General features: G+C 39.3%; 1 protein-coding gene across 1 annotated transcript in view; it reads right to left on the bottom strand.

Moving 5' to 3' along the window:
• The window catches only part of LOC106085807 (lipase 3), a 140,172-nt gene extending 125,765 nt beyond the window's left edge, over positions 1-14,407 (bottom strand). The window contains exon 1 of the mRNA XM_013250218.2: positions 13,574-14,407. Within this exon, the coding sequence (XP_013105672.1) occupies positions 13,574-13,897 (324 nt within the window). The 5' untranslated portion in view covers positions 13,898-14,407. The remainder of the gene's footprint in view (positions 1-13,573) is intronic.
• Positions 14,408-15,825: the final 1,418 nt, after the last annotated feature.

Here is a 15,825-nt window from a genome sequence, read left to right as displayed (position 1 = left end):
GACTTCTTGAGCCTCTAGAGGGCGCAATTCTAGTCTGATTTAACTGAAATTTTGCACGTAGTGTTTTGGTAGCACTTCCAACAACTACACTAAGTATGGTTTAAATCGGTCCATGTTTAGATATAGCTGCCATATAAACCGATCTGGGATCTTGACTTCTTGAGCCTCTAGAGGGCGCAATTCTCATCCGATTTGGCAGTAATTTTGTACAGCGACTTCTCTCATGTCTAATGTGGTGTGAAACGATCAATAGCTTGGTACAGCTCCCATATAAACCTATCTCCCGATTTTGCTTCTGGAGGTCCTATAAGGCGCAGTTCTTATCCGAATGAACTGAAATATTACGCAATGACTTCTACAATGTTCAGCATTCAATTTTGGTTCAAATCGGACTACAACTTGATATAGCTCCAATAGCATAATAGTTCTCAAAATCACTTTCTGATTCGATTTAGCCATGTCCGTCTGTCTGTCCGACTATCTGTCTGCCCGTCTATCTGTCCATGTTCATTTGTGTACAAACTACAGGTCGCAATTTTCATCCGATCGTCTTCAAAGTACGGTACAGACATGTTTTTCGTCCTAGAGACAAAGCCTTTTGAAATTGGAAAAAATCGGTTCAGATTTGGATATAGCTCCCACATATATGTTCGTCCGATTTGCAGTAATACTGCAATAAAATAGTCATTCGTTGACCGATTCTCTCAAAATTTGGTACGAAGGATTTTCTCTTAACTCTCGACATTATTGGTGAATCTAAGAGTAATCGGTTCAGATTTAGATATAACTCCCATATATATATTTCGGCCGATTTTCACTCCTAGGGTCACTGCAAGCGCATTTATTGACCAATCTTCCCAAAACTTTGTCTAACGTTTTTCTCGACGACTTTTACAATATGCATAAAGTTTTCTCGATATCGGTTCAGATTTAAATATAGCTCCCATATATATGTTCGTCCGATTTGCAGTAATAATACAATAAAATTTTCATTTGTTAACCGATTCTCTTGCAATTTGGTACGAAGGATTTTCTCTTAACTTTCAACATTTTTGGTGAATTTCATAGAAATCGGTTCAGATTTAGATATAGCTGCCATATATGCATATCGCCCGATTTTCACTTCTAGAGCCACTGCAAGCGCATTTATTGATCAATCTTTGTATAACGCTTTCCTCATCAACTGCCACAATATCTGAGAAGTTTGCTCCAAATCGTTGCAGATCTAGATCCCATATATATGTTCGTCCGGTTTTGGGAAATATTGCAATTAAGTGCTCATTTGTTAACCGTAGTTATTACAGTTTGAACGTATTTGCTCTAAATTTGATAACCTATCTGAAAATATTCGCCGAGGTCCATCAAAATTGGTTCAGATTTGGATATAGCTCCCATATTGTACTTATAGGGCAGGTGTAGGGTATTATACAGTCAGCACCGCCTGACTTTTGTCCTCCTTTACTGGTTTCGTCATGGAAGAGGAACATCGCGGAGTGCCTTCTCCGCATGCTTCTGGTTCGTATCGGGAGTGAAACTAACCCCGGACCCTGGTTCTGTTCAATTTGTCAGAACCGCCTCCATCATCGGTCGGTGTCAGTAAGATGTAACCGGTGCATGAAGTGTATTTTCGATCTTGTTCTGGCATTATGTAACAGCGGGAGCATAGTCGCACTGAATGTGTTGCAAGGTGCTGTGCGAACACAGACACCAGTGGGTCACAAGCGTCGTCGTCGTCGCCTTCTGCGTCCTCGTTTTTGCACTATGTGACCCCTCCCAGTGCGGCAATATACGCAACAGCAGCAACACAGCCCCAATATTGCCGGTCCAGTCCAGCCGTCAAGATCGATGAGATAGTAGATTTTACGAGTCGGATGGACATATTGGTTGCGTCGATCCAGGAGACATAGTTGACCAACGCCTGCAGCTGTAACGGATACAATGTGCTACGTAATGACCGCTAAAGGAATGAAGGTGGGGGCATTGGCCTTGGTGGTACATCATTCCGAGCACTATAAACCCATCTCGCCTGCGCTTGGCGCTAGTGACCCCAACATGGAGTGCATAGGCATAGCAATAAAGTCAGGTACTGCCGAGATGGCGGTTTGTAGTTGTGACACAGTAAATGGCCAAGCGTACAAGACCAAGGCTACTGTCTGATCACAATCGCCTGGTTCTAAGAGACTTTAATGCGCATCACGTTTCATGCCATTCTCCTTTAGGTAAAGACTAGCGAGGCATGGTTTTGTCAGAGCCATTTGAAAGCTCCACGCTTTGCACGGTGAATGAGTATGTCCTCACTCACATTACCATTGCTTCCCTTGATCCCATGAGTGACGTATCCTGGCCAGCCGTCATTTCTTTGGGATTGACCGACCACCCGACTTCATAACCTCTGAGCCCCAAAAGTTTATCGATCAGAAGAAGGCCGATTGGATCAGTTTCATGGAGTACACCAATCGCCGCTTCAGTGAACTGACACCGCCTCAAATGTGCTAGTTGCCGACATGAAATTCCGAGACATCCGAGACACTTGGATCAATGTCACTTAGATATAGGTTTAGTTAAGCTATGGTCTAATGTTATATCACTCTCGAATCCCGGTAGGATAACAGGACCTCAGTCACTTTTGGCAAATATTTTTTCGAACTCGTGGAGTTAAAAGGGTTCTTGAGAATCTAGACGTTAATAAATCCCCGGATGGCATATCAACACTTGCCTTACGCAAGTGTTCTTCGATGCTAGCTCGTCCATTATGCAACCTTTTCAACCTTGCCTACCGTGCGGGAGTCTTTCCGGCGCGTTTTCCGGAAGGTTGCGAACATACAGCCAATACCCAAGAAGGGTGAAGCAAACAACCCTGCGAATTATCGGCCAATTGCGATATGCTCCGCTCTCTCCAAGGCCATGGAGAGCATGGTTAATCACCATCTTGTGAGGTATTTAGAGTCTAATGGCCTTCTTCGCGACCAACAGTATGGGTTCCGCAGAAATCGATCTACGGGCGACCTCATGGCACTTCGGTCGGAACGTTGGGGTCGCTCAATTCACCAGTTTGGTGGGAGTAAGGTTGTGGCTCTGGATATCTCCAACGCATTTGATAGGGTGTCTGTAAATGCTTCGTTCGATTTATTTCGAGCTTTCTCAGAGATCGTACTACACGAGTTCACGTTATACATGGGTTCTCATTCAATGAACACAAATTGACGGCAGGTGTATCCCAGGGCTCTGTTCTTTCTCTTTTTTTAATTTTCATCAACGATCTGTAGGGTCAGACATCGAATCCGATCTACTCATTTGCGGATGACAGTAATCTCTGTCATTCGTACTCATTCGATCATAGGCCGATGCTTCGAGAGATTGAGAACAAGAGGCGGGTTATGGACGATACACTCTGCCAGGATTTGCTGGCCATTTCTGAGTGGGGTCGAATGAATCGAGTAGATTTTACTGCACGGAAGACTCAGTGCTGCTTGTTGTCACACAAACGATTCGCTGACCCATTACGATCATCTTTGTCCATCAACGGTGTAGATGTTGAGCAATCAGAAGTTCTTTATGTTTTGGGGCATGAAAATACAAAGTGATGTCCGTTGGGCTAAACATGTATATGAAGTGTCGAAAGAAGCATTCAATTGTTTAGGCTTCCTTAAATGGTGTAAAAATTACTTCACTCCGTTTGATCTTCTTTAACACCTACACCACTTTCATAAGACCGAAAATGGAGTACAACTCACATGTATGGGCTGGAGTTTTCAAATCATCCCTGGAGCTACTGGACCGTGTACAGAGGAGAGCGATGGCGTTGATTGAGGAAAGTGGGGTATCCAACTCTATTGTTTATCTATTCATGGTGTGAGTTCGTCTGATATTCGTTTTCTTATTCCTGATGTAAGGATGTATGTCAGGGACACTAGACATTCCAGGAACTCACACCCGTTTGTAATTGATTGGCCAGCGGACCGCACAATGTATTATAGAGAGAATTCTTATTTCGCCCGAACCGTTAGTATGTGGAATCGATTTCCGGCTCATGTTTTTCCCACCCACTTTGACATCCAAAGATTTAAGACAAATGTCAATAAGCCCTACATCCTTTCCCCCCTCCAATTCCTATTTTCCTCTCCCCTTTTGTCACTTGTAAGGTTTACTGGAATATTAGATGCATTTTTCTTCTGACTTCCAACATCCAACATTTTTCCTTTATAATGGAAATGATCAGAAGAAGTTGATAAGCTTCGTGTGCGTCTCAAAATAGGCCAATACATCATTGGCCAAAACGAATGGAATATTTAGATATAGCTGCCGTCTAGACCATTTTGGACTTCATTGCCCATATTTTTGTCAACTTTATTATATATGAAAAGGCGTTGAAAATCTTAGCTAACTACAATTTTTTGTGTTGCTTGGTGTAATTTGTAGGTCGTAATTATCCCATGGCTTGTAACATGACATAGTTTTAAATAAAGGTTAATGTCATCGTTGGTGGCGTCTGGTGGCACTACTTTGTCATTGTCTTGCCTGAGTGACTAGGCAAAATAACAGAAGCTCAGAATTAAAAACGACAACAAAAAATTTAGATTTACAGTTTCCTTAATAAATCAAACCGAGATAACAATAAAAACGATTTTTTGTATAATCGCCCAACCGTCAACCGTTAAAGCTATCTGAAAAAGAGTGCCAAACTGACTCTGTTGACGGAGTTCTTCTTATTTTATTGTCACAAATTAGATACGTTCCAATTATTTTATGACTTTTTCTTTTCTACGTTTCTCTGCATTATTTTCGTTTTCTAAGAAGTTTGTTTTTTTTTTCATCTATTTTGTTTTCAAATACCAATCGAGGGGAAATGTGCTAAAGAAGACTTCGAAAAATACAACTCTCACTTATGCATATTCAAGTCTATTAAAATATGCTCTGGCAGAAGTTACTTTTCCTCGGACTAAAGTAAAAATTTTAAGAAACAAGTAAAAAGGTATTGGGTTGCCCAAAAAGTAATTGCGGATTTTTCATATAGTCGGCGTTGAAAAATATTTTGACAGCTTGTAACTCTGTAATTGCATTCTTTCTTCTGTCAGTTATCAGCTGTTACTTTTAGCTTGCTTTAGAAAAAAAGTACAAAAAAAGTATATTTGATTAAAGTCCATTCTAAGTTTTATTAAAAATGCATTTACTTTCTTTTAAAAAATCCGCAATTACTTTTTGGGCAACTCAATATTTAGTTCGCCAGGCCGAATTTTGGATGCCCACCACGAGTATCTTTTAAACGAGTATTTTTTAAACCCCTTTCATCATAATCCGTAGAAAACTGCATAATTTAGAAACCCATTGCAGCTATATTTAAATATGGTTCGATTTGGACCAAACTCGGCACGGGCATCGAGTGGTCTAATAAATACAATCCACCGTTCAGGTTGTTAAAACTAAATATTCGTCAATATGGCAGCTACACCAAAATATAGACCGATTTGAACCATATAGGGTACGCATGTCGAAAAGCCTAACATAGGTCACTATGCCAAATTTCACCGAAATCGGATAATAAGTATTCGTTTCATAGGCCCCAGTTATTAAAACGGGAGGTTGTTCTATGTGGCAGCCTATAGCCAAATATAGACCGATGGGGGATACATTGAATGAGGATGTCGTAGGGCCTAACACAGCTCACTGTGTCACATTTCAGCGAAATCGGGTAATAAATGCTGCTTTTACGGTCCAAGGACTAAAATCGGGAGATCGGTATATATGGCAGCTATATCCAGCTATAGACCGATTTGAACCATACAGGGGACTGCCTAACATAGGGAAAGCCTAACATACAGGGAAAGCCTAACATAGATCGTGGTGCCAAATTTCTGCGAAATCGGGTAATAAATGCGCTTTTTACGGGCCCAAAATCCTAAATATGGCAGTTATATCCAAATACAGACCGTTTTAAACCATTAAAGCAGTTGCAAATTTTGCCCATGAACATTCCACTAAGGAACAGGGCAAACTTCTCACATATCAATGAGCGCATTCCGATGCAAGTTTAAGATCAATGATAAGGGGCCACCTTTTTATAACCGAGTCCGAACGGCGTGCCGCCGCAGTGCGACACCTCACAAATGTTGCCAGTATTAGGAGGGGAAAACCACAGCTGAAAATTTTTTCTAATGGTCTCGCCAGGATTCGAACCCAGGCGTTCAGCGTCATAGGCGGACATGCTAACCTCTGCGCTACAGTGGCCTCCAACCATTAAAGCACGGATGTAGAAAAGCCTTACATAGGTCACCATCCTAAATTTCAGCGAAATTGGGCTCAAGACCCTGGATCAGGAGATCTTGTATATGGCAACTATGTCGAAATATAGACTGATGGGGATCATATTAAACAAGAATTCAAGATCCCATATCGGTTTATATGGCAGCTATATCAGTTTATGGACCGATTTGTACTATTCTTAGCACAGTTGTTGTTGATGCCATAACAAAACACCTCATGCTAAATCGGCTAATAATTGCGCCCTCTAGTGGCTCAAGAATTCAAGACCCCAGATCAGTTTATATGGCACCTATATCAGGTTATGGACCGATTTCAACCATTCTTAATACAGTTGTTGGAAGTCGTAACAAAACACGTTGTGCAAAATATTTTAGCCAAATCGGATAGGAATTGCTTCTTGTAAGGGCTCAAGAAGTCAAGACGATCGGTTTATATGGGAGCTATATCTGGTTATGGATCGATTTCAACCATTCTAAATACAGTTGTTGGAAGTCATAATAAAACACCTCATGCAAAATTTCAGCCAAATCGGATGAGAATTGTGCCTTCTAGCGGCTCAAGAAGTCAAGATCATACATATGGCGCCATCTAGTGGCTCAAGAAGTCAAGACCCCAGATCAGTTTATATGGCACCTATATCAGGTTATGGACCGATTTCAACCATTCTTAATAGAGTTGTTGGAAGTCATAATAAAACACCTCATGCAAAATTTCAGCCAAATCGGATGAGAATTGTGCCTTCTAGCGGCTCAAGAAGTCAAGATCCCAGATCGGTTTATATGGCAGCTATATCAAAACATGGACCGATATGGCCCATTTACAATCCAAACTGACCTAAACTAATAAGAAGTATTTGTGCAAAATTTCAAGCGGTTAGCTTAACTCCATCGAAAGCGTGCTTTCGGCAGACGGACGGACGGACGGACGGACATGGCTAGTTCAACTTAAAATGTCATGACGATCAAGAATTTATATACTTTATGGGGTCTTAGACGAATCTTTCAAGGAGTTAAAAATAGAATGACGAAATTAGTATACCCCCATCCTATGGTGGAGTGTATAAAAATTACTAAGTCCAAATGAAATTTTCTTGATATTGAGGTAAAAAATTCTTTCTGTAGTTGCTCAAAGGTCAAATCGGATGATCGCTCCATAGGATGATCGCTTTTTATTCATTTTCCTCTACAAGGCTGTTGTTTGTGAAATATCACTCTCTTGCAGCTATCGTAAGATTTATAGCATCAAGCTACTGTATTACAGAATAATGCAATGCTTTCACATAGCCCATAACTGGCATTGAAGTTTGTTCACCCAAATAAGTACGAGCAAGTGCATGGAATAGTGTTCAGCAATTTCGAAAGTGATTGTTAACTAAAACTTATTTAAATAGTTCAGCTATCGTTTGTAAGCGTTTAAACAGCAAAAAGACAACAACAAATTAAATAAAATAACATTGCTCTGTTGTTTGTTATGCACAATCGCTATTATGACACAATGGCTGTAAGTAAATAGCTGTTTAGACAAATATTAAATTTATTTACAATATTTTTTTTTTTTGTTTTTACGCCCAAGCCACTGGCAATTATGTATGGGCAAGTGTTTGAGGTCCAAGCTAAATTTAATACAATTCAAGACATTTTTAATGGACATTTTATTGTTTAATGGAAGTGTTTTTTCTTGTAATTCATTGAGTTGAAATAATAAAGAGAATTGTCAAAATTAATTAAAAACTAGAGGCTCAAGAAGTCAAGACCCAAGATCGGTTTATATGGCAGCTATATCAGGTTATCATCCGATTTGAACCATACTTGGCACAGTTGTTGGATATCATAACAAAACACGTCGTGCAAAATTTCATTCCAATCGGATAAGAATTGCGCACTCTTGAGGCTCACGAAGTCAAGACCCCAGATCGGTTTATATGGCAGCTATATCAGGTTATCATCCGATTTGAACCATACTTGGCACAGTTATTGGATATCATAACAAAACACGTCGTGCAAAACTTCATTCCAATCGGATAAGAATTGCGCACTCTAGAGGCTCAAGAAGTCAAGACCCAATATCGGTTTATATGACAGCTATATCAGGTTATCATCCGATTTGAACCATACTTGGCACACTTGTTGGGTATCATAACAAAACACGTTGTGCAAAATTTCATTCCAATCGGATAAGAATTGCGCACTCTAGAGGCTCAAGAAGTCAAGACCCAAGATCGGTTTATATGACAGCTATATCAAAACATGGACCGATATGGCTCATTTACAATACCAACCCACCTACACTAACAGGAAGTATTTGTGCAAAATTCCAGGTGGCTAGCTTTACTCCTTCGGAAGTTAGCGTGCTTTCGACAGACAGACGGAAGGACGGACGGACGGACGGACAGACGGACGGAAGGACGGACGGACATGGCTAGATCGACATAAAATGTTGCGAAGATCAAGAATATATATACTATATGGGGTCTCAGACGAATATTTCGAGTAGTTACAAACAGAATGACGAAATTAGTATACCCCCCATCCTATGGTGGAGGGTATAAAAAAACCAGCCCAAGGGAAGTTTTTGCACAGGTGTAAACTTTGTACAATAAAATTTTAGGGAGAACTCAAAAGTAAATTTGTAAATTTGTTGTTATGGAAAAAAATTAACGTCAACGACAATAGTTTCATTAGGAAGGTCCAAGGCCAAAGAATATAAAAACCGCGATAAATTATATTTTGGTGGAGTCTGGACCTGCGTTTACAACGATAAAATATTGGCTAGCTGAGATGAAACGGGCTGTATTGACTGCAATGACGGACACCGTAGTGGTGTGAACTGTTGAGGTGTTTACAACAGAAATGGCTTCAAAGAATCCACATAGTGGTATTGGATGATTGTCGATTAGAAGTTCGTGAGCTAGCTGAGGTTATAGGCACTTCAAAAAAAGTGCTCTACATCGAATATTGGCTGAAAATTTGGTAATGAAAAGGCTGTGCGAAAGATGAGTTCCACGTTTGCTCTCAATGGAGATCCATGGCTTCAGTACCCACCTTACTCGCCAGCGTTAGCTGTCCCGGATTTTTTGTTTTGTTGTTTTGGCTCGGCTGAAAAAGATTTGCCAGTATTGAAAAGGTAGATGTTGCGGTTGATAGCAAGTGTAGGGGGGCTGACCTATGTCTTGCTTCCTTTCAGTAATAGCCTCGTCTTCTCCCAATCTGGATCCCCCCATAGGATTTTCGCCATCCTACGGACGTTTCGCTGTTCCACAACGCTGCATGCGCATTTGTCATCCACTCCCTTAACTCGGACTGCGTCGACCCGAAAGGCTTCGGGTTAACCAAGTTTATTGAAGGCAGTCCTCTGGCCTTCACCGCCAAATCGTCTGCCCTTTCATTTCCCCTAACTCCGTTATGGCCCGGCACGCAAACGATACGGATTTTCCTATCCTCCAAGAAGGCTTTAATCTCCCTCTTGCACTGCAAGACTGTTCGTGACCTTACCGTCCTGGTTGTTATTGCCCTTATGGCAATTTTACTGTCGGTAAAGATGTTCACACTCGACGTCCTCGCGTTAGCACGCCAAACCACCTTTCGCCATAATCCGGAGAAAAATACACAATAGCAGCTTTATCTAAATTATTATGGCCCGATTTGGGAAAAATTCGACACGGATATTGACTGGTATAATAAGTATAAGTCACATTGTTCAATTTTGTACAGCAAAATATTTGTCTTTTTGGCAGCCATATCCAAGTATGGATGTCGAAAAGCCTGTGTCAAATTTCGGCGAAATCCGATTACAAATGTGCCTTTTATGGGGCCTAGACTTTGAATCGAGAGATCGGTCTACCTGGCAGCTATATCCAAATCTGGATCGATGTGAGCCAAATTGAAGAAAGTTGTCGAAGAGCCTAACACAACTCACTGTCCCAAATATCGGCTAAATTCGACAATGCATGCGCCTTTTATGGGCCCAAGACCTTAAATCGAGAGATCGGTCTATATGGCAGCTATATCCGAATCTGAACCGATTTCTACCATATTGAAGAATTATATCGAAGGCTTTAACATAACTCACTGTCCCAAATTTCAGCGACATCGGACAATAAATGCGGCTTTTATGGTTTCAAAACTTTATAACTAGAGATCGGTCTTTAGGACGCTCGATATAGTTCTGCAATATGGTACAGATCGGTTCAGATTTGGATAAAGCTCCCATATAAACCGATCTCCCGATTTGACTTCTTGGGCCCCTGGAAGCCACAATTTTGATCCGATTTGGCTGAAATTTCACACGTAGTGTTCTTTATTGACTTCCAGTAACTGTGCCGAGTACGGTTCAAATCGGCCTATAACCTGATATAGCTTCCATATAAACCAATCTCCCGATTTGACTTCGTGAGACCTTACGAGCCCCAATTTTTGTGCGATTTGGCTAAAATTTAGCATGTAGTGGTCTGTTAAGACTTCCAGCAACTGTACCAAGCACGGTCCGAATCGGTCTCTCGATTATCCTTGTTCGATTCCCAGAAGCTTTAATTTTTGCTTGTTTGACAGAAGTTTGGTATGTAGAATTGATTAATGCCCTTAACTAAATTTATTTTGTATAAATTTTTATCAGAATCCTTGGTGGTGGGTAGCCAAGTTTCGGCCCGGCCGTACTTAGTACACTTTTTATACCCTACATCACTACCAAATATAACTTAGTGCATTTGTTTGTAACACACAGAAGGAAGAGAGATAGACCCATTGATAAGTATACCGATCGGCTCAGAATCAATTTCTGATTCGATTTAGCTATGTCCGTCTATCTGTCCGTCTATTAATGTTAATTTGTGTACAAACTACAGGCCGCAGTTTTCATCCGATCGTCCTAAAATTTGGTACAGGCATGTTTTTCGGCCTAGAGACTAAGCCTATTGAAATTGGAAAAAATCGGTTCAGATTTGGATATAGCCCCCATACATATTTTCGTCAGATTTTCAGTAATAATGCAATAAAATGGTCATTTGTTAACCAATTCTCTCGAAGGAAGGATTTTCTTATATTTCATGGAAATCGGTTCAGATTTAGACATAGATCCCATATATATATATATATATATATATATATATATATATATATATATATATATATGTATATATATATATATATATATATATATATATATATATATATATATATATATATATATATATATATATATATATATATATATATATATATATATATATTTATTTATATGTATATATATATATATCCCGATTTTCACCCCTAGAACCACTGAATGCGCATTTATTGACCAATCTTCCCTAAACTTCGTACAACGAAAATGCTCTTTTGTCAACCGATTCTCTTTAAATTTGGCGGGAAGAATTATCTAATGGCTCTCAACATTACTGATGAATTTCATGGAAATCGGTTCAGAATGCTGTCATATATATACATATATATCGCCCGATTTTAACTTCTAGAGTCACAGCAAACGCATTAGTTGACCCATCTTTCCAAAATTTTGCAAAGCGCTTCCCTCGACAACTGTCACAGTATCTGAGAAGTTTGATCGAAATCGGTTTAGTTTGAGGTATAGCTCCCATATATATGTTCGTCAGATTTTCATAAAATTTGGCAACCGTGGTTATTACAGTTTGAACGCCGAGGTCCATCAAAATTGGTTCAGAATTGGATTTAGCCCCCATAATGTACTTATAGGGTAGGTGTAGGGTATTATACGGTCAGCACCGCCCGAATTTTGCGCTTCGTTACTGGTTCTTGTTTTATTTCATTTTATAACATATCTCGACATCCTGAACACTGCCTTCCACAATTTGCTTGTATTGGGTTGCCTAAAAAGTAATTGCGGATTCTTTAAAAGAAAGTAAATGCATTTTTAATTAAACTTAGAATGAACTTTAATCAAATATATAATTGCCATTTTGTTCGATAACCTTCTGCCATCTTCCTGGCAAATTTAGTATTCCACGCTCATAGAACTTCTGACCTTTATCTGGAAAAAAACCGATTTTATAGCCTCATCATTGCCGAAAGTTTTACCATTTAGGAGTTCTGAAAAGATCAAAATAAATGGTAGTCTGATGGTGCAAAGTCAGGGCTATATGGTGGATGCATCAAAAAGTTCCCAGCCAAGCTCACTCACTTTATGGCGAGTGACCAAAGATGTGTGCGGTCTAGCGTTGTCCTGGTGGAATATGACACCTTTACGATTGACCAATTCTGGTCGCTTCTCCTTGATGGTTGTATTTAATGTGTGCAATTGTTGACAGTAAACATCCGAATTTATCGTTTGGTTCCTTGGAACAGCTCAAAATATACCACACCCTTCCAATCCCACCAAAAAAACAGCATAACCTTCTTTTGGTGGATATCAGCCTTTGAAGTGGCTTGAGCTGGTTCACCATGCTTGGACCATGATCGTTTTCGACTAACGTTGTTGTAAACAATCTATTTTTCATCTCCAGTTATGATTCGTGTTAAAAACGGATCGAATTCATTGCGTTTAAGGTGCATATCACAAGCGTTGATTCGGTTTGTTAAATGAATTTCTTTCAATACATGTCGTACCCATATTAAAATTGACGCCAAACAAACAAATGTAAACAAAATTTCGCGCACTTTTTTTCTAAAGCAAGCTAAAAGTAACAGCTGATAACTGACAGAAGAAAGAATGCAATTACAGAGTCACAAGCCGTTGAAAAAATTTGTCAACGCCGACTATATTACTGCTATATTACCGACAATTACTTTTTGGGCAACCCAATAATTTAGAAATAAAAACGAATTTTTCGTATTCTGCATATATCTACTCATAAAATATTCAATAATCATTAAACACGTTATAGTTTCTTTTATACATACGATTATGTCAGTAGGTTTCGTTTAGACATAATTCACACATTTTTCTACACATCTGGGCTAATACAAACTAGTTTATAACGATTTTTGCGAAATTTGTTGTCACAATACAAAATGATATTGCATTGATCATTTTTATTAAAACCTAATCAAATCAACTTCAAATTGGAATACCTTGGCTAAAGGCAAAAATATGAAAAGTCACTTTGTTCAGTTTTAACCTTTCCTCATAGCAAAAATAGAACCACAAGTTTGGCTGCATTTCAAAAAAAAAAAACCATTAAACTTTTCTTTAATACTATCCCAGAAACGAAATCTTTTCAACTCCCATATTTCAAGCTTTCTTGTGCTCTTATTATTATGTTATTATTATGCACTATGTTGAAAAAGTTGTTTATTCGACAATATTTGATTTTGTTTTTGTTTTTTTTTTTTAATGGTTCTCTTACCGTTATCAATGATGCATCTTCGAGGACATCCGACTTAAGATTACGTCCACCACCCGCCAAATTTCCATTACTCGATAATAAGACACTGTTCAGAAGATTCTTTAGACTCAGCGAGGTATAGCTAGTAAAGGGCGAAAGTATGGTAAAAGCCATTGAACTTGCGAGTAGCTGCAGCACGAGTAACGCATACAAAATAACGGCAAATGGCCAAAGGCCACCACCAAAGCGGCCAAACACACGATAGATAATTTCACTTTTCTTTAATGATTTTCCACAGCGACGATGGCCATGGATGCCATTGGTGCTGGTGCTTAGGATTTTCATAGCTTTTCCGATTTTTTTCTAATATTTTTCCTCTGCTCTTTTACTTTTTTATACTCCTTGTTGAAAATAAAAAAAAAACTTTTAACACACTTTTGTTATTGTTACACCAATATTAGACTCAAATGGATTGATAACCACACGGCAAATGTAAAACACAAAACACTTGGGGGAAAAATGTGCCGCCTCTTGGCCAAGATAATTTTCTTTTATTGTAAAGATAATTTTTCTTTGATTGAAAAAAAAACCTCCTTAATCTAACAACAATCACTTGTTTTTCAAATTTAAATTCCGTAACGGTCGTTGAGTGTAAAATATTTCTTTTGTTTGTTTTTTGCCGCGAATTTTCTTTTGTTTTGCCTCTTCTTTGTGTTGTTGTTTACTTTGTTTTTACAACGAATTTCAATTTGTTTCGTTTCTTATGATTTTCTTTTACTTTATAGTCTACAACGCTGAACGTTTGTTTCTTTTTGTTATGTGCCGTTTTGCCGCGCAGTTGTCTGCTCTTGTTGAGCTCACAGTCTTGACTGAGGTTTGAAGTCGATCGTGTTTAAGCCAAGCTTTGGTTTTATTTACACCTGCTTTTGTTTTTTTTTTTCTTCTTCTTTGTGTGGCCTAGTCCTCAGCTTAGTGGTCGGGGTTGTCTGCTTGCCCACCAACTTGTTGAGGTTCGCTGAATGTCAACATGTTTAGTGCTGCATAATGTTTGATGCGATCAGGTCTGACACGACCATAAGTGTGAAAACCAATTTGCTTGGTAGCATGTTCTGATCGTGTCAGTGCTTTGTTGTGACTTAAGAAGGGTTTCCGGTTTTATTGCTTCTAAGAAGGGCACAATAATGAAAACTTTAGTATGTACTGAAGTAACCTTGGCCCTAATTTAGGCCAATTTACAACAACCAGATATAGGCTTTGTAAGGTGTAAAGAAAACGATGAAACCCAATAAATGATTTTTTTTGTTCGTTTTTAAACTGGGTATTTATTTTTACCATTGCCCAGAATATTCTTCAACAAGACAGGTTGGGGTTTATATTGTGTTTAGTTACACCAATTAATTAAAAAAATCCATGTCATGACTGTATTAAAACGTGGGATCCACTAAGCAGCCCTTATACAGCAGCCTTTCATAGCATGGGGCGTATAAGTTGGGTAATTAAGCGCCTATACCTAAGGTGGTCTAAGGCTAGATCGCCTAAGCATCTATGGAATTGTAAATAGTTGAACTTAGTACGATTCATTTATAGTGATACCCTACACCACTTGTGTGGTACAAAGTATTATAACTCAATGCATTTGTATGTAACACTAACATAGTAGAGTGATAGATCCCTTAATGAATGAAAGGTATTTGCGAGTAGAATCCGAATCTGATATCCAAATGTGGGACCACGTTTCTGGGGGTCCACCCCTTTCCCAAAACACCCCCCAAACAGGACTTATTTACTGACCATGGCAATATGGGGCTTAAATAAAAGGTATTTGAATATAGAATACAAATCTGACCAAGTGTTTGGGGAGCCGCCTCTCACCACCTCTCTGCGGGGCTCAAATGAAAGGTCTTTGGGAGGAAAGCACGAATTTGCCACCAATATTTGGGAAAAGTGTCTACGGGGCCACTTCGCCCCCACAACACCACCCAAATTGTAAGTACTTTCTGACTATTGCAATATGAGGCTCAAATACGAGGGTTTTTACAGTAGAACACGAATTCCATATATAATTTCAAGGCCAAATCACTGAGTGACCACCCATCCTCCAAAACACCCCTCAAGCCGGCCATGTTTGCCGACTATGGAAATATGGGGCTCAAATTAAAGGTATGTGGGAGTAGACCACGTATCTGATATCAACATTAGGGGCCAACTGTCTAGCGGACGTCCCACCACCATAACAACCCCCAAATAGGACGTATTGCTCACCATGACATTTT

This window comes from Stomoxys calcitrans, chromosome 3 (genome assembly GCF_963082655.1).
Source record: "Stomoxys calcitrans chromosome 3, idStoCalc2.1, whole genome shotgun sequence".
Lineage (NCBI taxonomy): Eukaryota > Metazoa > Arthropoda > Insecta > Diptera > Muscidae > Stomoxys > Stomoxys calcitrans.
This window is presented reverse-complemented; position numbering and strand designations above follow the sequence as displayed.